General features: G+C 52.5%; 1 protein-coding gene across 1 annotated transcript; it reads right to left on the bottom strand.

Moving 5' to 3' along the window:
• Positions 1-6: 6 nt before the first annotated feature.
• On the bottom strand, positions 7-3,984 carry LOC133356960 (homeotic protein female sterile-like). The gene has a single exon (XM_061574683.1). The coding sequence runs from the start codon at positions 3,480-3,482 to the stop codon at positions 789-791; it is 2,694 nt and encodes an 897-aa protein (XP_061430667.1). The 5' UTR covers positions 3,483-3,984; the 3' UTR covers positions 7-788.
• Between the last annotated feature and the right edge of the window lie 43 nt (positions 3,985-4,027).

Here is a 4,027-nt window from a genome sequence, read left to right as displayed (position 1 = left end):
TTTGCACATCGTTTCCAGGTACTGATTTGAGGCCGAGTCGACCTAGGGGAGGTCGTGAGCGCAGCGCGTTGACCGAAACACTGACCCACACGTATAGACACACGTACATATACATACGTGCAGACACACATACATAGACACACACACATATATATATACATACACACCTATACACACGTACAGAAAAACAAACACACACGAATATACAAACCACATACATACAGACACACGTACAGACACACGTACACACACACAGACACACATACAGACACACACACGCACAGACACATAGACAGACACAGACACACGTGCAGACACACATACATACAGACACACACGTATAGCCAACACAGACGTACGTACAGACACACACAGACACACACGTACAGACACACATACATACAGACACACACGTACAAACACACTCAGGCATCCATACATACAGACACACAGCCACTTAACATACGCGCGCAGACGCACTTAAAAACGACACTCACAAAACACACACACACACTACAAAACTACACTACACACACACCACAAAGACACACACACACACACACGCTAAAAACTACACACACACGCACAAACACCGACCCACCCGACACACGCCATTGCAGTGAAAGTCCAATGATCCCCGGAATGCCATCAATAATCTCGCTGCACCGAATCGAGTCCTCGAAAAACCCAAAAACCGCACCGCCGCTGTCTGTACAAATCCCCAACATCGCCTCTCATCATCCTCCTCCTCCTCGTGGTCGTCGTGGTCGTCCCATCATCGACTCATCTCACGACGACGATGGTATCGTTTCTGGGCACAACATCACCGGATGGTGCTGGTGATGATGCAGTTGATGCTGCTGCTGATGATGCTGCTGCTGCTGCTGATGTTGTTGTTGTTGATGATGGTGGTGGTGGTGGTGTTGATGCCGTCCGTGGTTTGATTCAGGACTCCCAATTTCTTGGTAACCACCACCTCCTCCTCCATTGCTGCCACCACCACCGCCTCCACCACCACCTCCACCACCACCTCCACCTCCACCAACCACGGATCCATTCTCCTCGCCGCCGGGTGTGAGACTCAGAGGAGGCGTCATCCTCTTCTCTTTCTGCCTCCTGTTACAGAACCAAACGCGTACCACTTCCTTCTCGAGCTGCAGGCTGTCCGCCAGCGCGGTTATCTCCTGCGCGGCGGGCTTGGGACACTTGAGGAAGTGATTTTCGAGGGCGCCTTTCACCGTCACCTCGATGGAGGTCCTCTTCTTCCGCTTGCGACCTTGCGCCGCGATCTTATCGATGCTGCTGGGACTGCCCGTGGCCGAGTCGGCCTCTTCCAGCCACTTGTTGAGCAGCGGCTTGAGCTTGCACATGTTCTTGAAGCTCAGCTGCAGCGCCTCGAAGCGGCAGATGGTGGTCTGCGAGAACACGTTGCCGTACAGAGTGCCCAGCGCGAGGCCCACGTCTGCCTGCGTGAAGCCCAACTTGATGCGACGTTGCTTGAACTGTTTGGCGAACATCTCGAGGTCGTCCGAACTCGGCGTCTCGTCGTCCGACACTCCGCCACCACCACCTCCTCCACCTCCACCGCCACCTCCTCCGTCTCTCGCATCCAACATCCCGATCGGGTGCTGCAGCAGCAGGAGAGACGTTGAGGAGGTGGAGGAGGTGGACAGCGGGTTGCTGGACGTCGAGTTGATGGTGCCGGCGGCTACAGCCGCTGATGTTGCAGCAGCAGCAGCAGCAGCCGCCGCTGCTGATGATAATGATGATGATAATGATGATAATGATGATAGTCCACCACCATCCACCACGGACATGGAGCCGTCATTGTGGATCAGAGGATCACGCAAAAGTGCCACCACGGGGCCTGCCAACTGCAGCTGCTGCTGCTGATGATGCTGCTGCTGCTGTTGGAGGTGGTGATGCTGTTGCTGATGATGATGCTGCTGCTGCTGATGGATAGACTGATGCTGATGTTGCTGCTGATGGAGATGCTGCTGCTGCTGATGGTGGAGGTGGTGCGGATGATGGTGGGCTGCGTGGATGGACGGGTGGATATGTCGCGGTGTTTGGTGGTGATGTTGTTGTTGTTGTTGATGGTGGTGGTTGGTGGGTGACGATGTGGGTGACGATGTTGATGATCCGGACACAACCGCGGCCGCCACCGCAGCCGGAATGAATCCAGGGTGAGCGTACAGAGGAACACCACCAACACCACCACCAACACCACCACCACCACCACCGCTAGCAGCAGCAGCTATGGGCGAGAGAGGCGTCGCGTGTGCGTGCTGATGCTGATGATGCTGATGATGATGGTGTCCCGAGCTGTCCCACGAGTGGTGCTCGTGTGGCGAATGCTGCTGCTGCTGCTGATGTTGTTGTTGTTGTTGATGTTGTTGTTGTTGGTGATGGTGGTGTTGGAGTAAAGCGCTCACTGTGACGCGCTGGTGGTGGAGATTGGTCGTTGCTGCTGCTGCTGATGATGATGCTGCTGATGCTGCTGCTGCAGCTGCAGCCGCCAAGCTATTTGATAACTCCTCCACGCACGGCTTGACATCCGGACTGCTGACGGGGCTTGGAGCAGAGTTGATCCACGTGTCACCCACTGGACCACCACCGCCACCACCGCCACCAGCTGATGATGACGAGGACGACGATGACGAGGACGACGACGATGACGACGACGGACCTGCTCCACCAACACCCAGAGCGGCGGACGACGCCGCTGATGACGACGACGAAGATGACGACGACGATGATGGTGTTGGGGGCGGTGGTGGTTGTGGTTGTGGACCAGCCGATGACGATCTCTGGAGATCGTCGGCTGCGGCCAAGGGCATCTTCACATCCCGGCTGATCGAAGACCAATGCTGCTGATGCTGATGGTGCTGTTGCTGCTGATGATGATGATGATGTTGGTGGTGGTGGTGCTCGAGATCGGACACTTTACCTTCACGTCGTCCGTTCGAAGTCGACCACGAGATCGGTGAGGATCCTTCCGCGAGGCCTGCCTTGGCGTTTGAGGTCCACGAAAGCCTCTCCATCTCGTGCTGCTGCTGCTGATGGTGGTGCTGGTGTTGAGGCTGCTGCTGCTGCTGATGTTGCTGATGATGCTGCTGTTGCTGCTGTCCCAACGTTGCTGCTACCATTGCAGCCGCATCCCAAATCGGATGCTGATGATGCTGCTGATGTTGTTGTTGCTGATGATGCTGCTGCTGCTGACTATGATGTTGCATTCCGTGTGCCGGTGCCAATGCGATCAAATCGGACGCTGCTGCTGCTGCTGCTGATGATGATGTCAGAGCAGTATCAGCGGTGAATAGTCCAACGCAGCCTCCACTTGGTAGGATCTTGGTGATGGGCCTGTACGCTAGTCCCTGTTGTACTACCACGGAGCTGTGGTGTTGATCTTCTGATGTTGAGCCGATCAGGTTGTAGCCCGGGTAAATGTTAGATGTTGTAGTAGCCATGCATACACGCATCTACTTACATGCATGGACACGGTACAACACACGTGTAACGTGTACACACACGTGTGTGTTCGTGTGTAAAGGACGCAGATATAGCTGCCCGTGATGGTAGTAATGTAATATTCGTAGTAATATCTATATATTTTGTTAAAATATATGCCAAAAAATAGAAATTTTACGGAGCAAAATTTTTTAATTTCAAAGTTTCAATAATTTCGTCGCTGGAATTATTCACGTTTAATTTCTTTATAAATATACATATTTCAACAGAGAAAAATAATAATAATATCATCAATAAAAATGTCACCGAAAATAATAGTTGTCCTCTTGTAGAACGAGATTCGAAATATCAGTCCGTAATTCCACTGTTCGATAGTTTTGTTCGTTCGATTGTCCTTCGATCGCCAACTCTCAGTTCAGTTGAGTTCCTCGGACGCTACCCTGGATTTTCAAAAAAATAAAAAATAAAATCCGTAAGAGAGAGAAAAAATAAAATAAATAAATCCGTCGCTTTAAAATGTGGAGGGGGAGGGGGTAGAAAGAGAAAGAGGGGGGGG

Source organism: Lethenteron reissneri, chromosome 56, assembly GCF_015708825.2.
Source record: "Lethenteron reissneri isolate LAM-NWPU_2019-01 chromosome 56, ASM1570882v1, whole genome shotgun sequence".
NCBI classification, from domain to species: Eukaryota; Metazoa; Chordata; class Hyperoartia; order Petromyzontiformes; family Petromyzontidae; genus Lethenteron; species Lethenteron reissneri.
The sequence above is the reverse complement of the archived record's forward strand: the minus strand, read 5'-3'. Positions and strand labels throughout refer to the sequence as shown.

What these genes read in the sequence shown, in the direction of transcription:
- LOC133356960 (XM_061574683.1), bottom strand. Translation starts at nt 3,482, where the DNA reads ATGCGTGTATGCATGGCTACTACAACATCTAACATTTACCCGGGCTAC.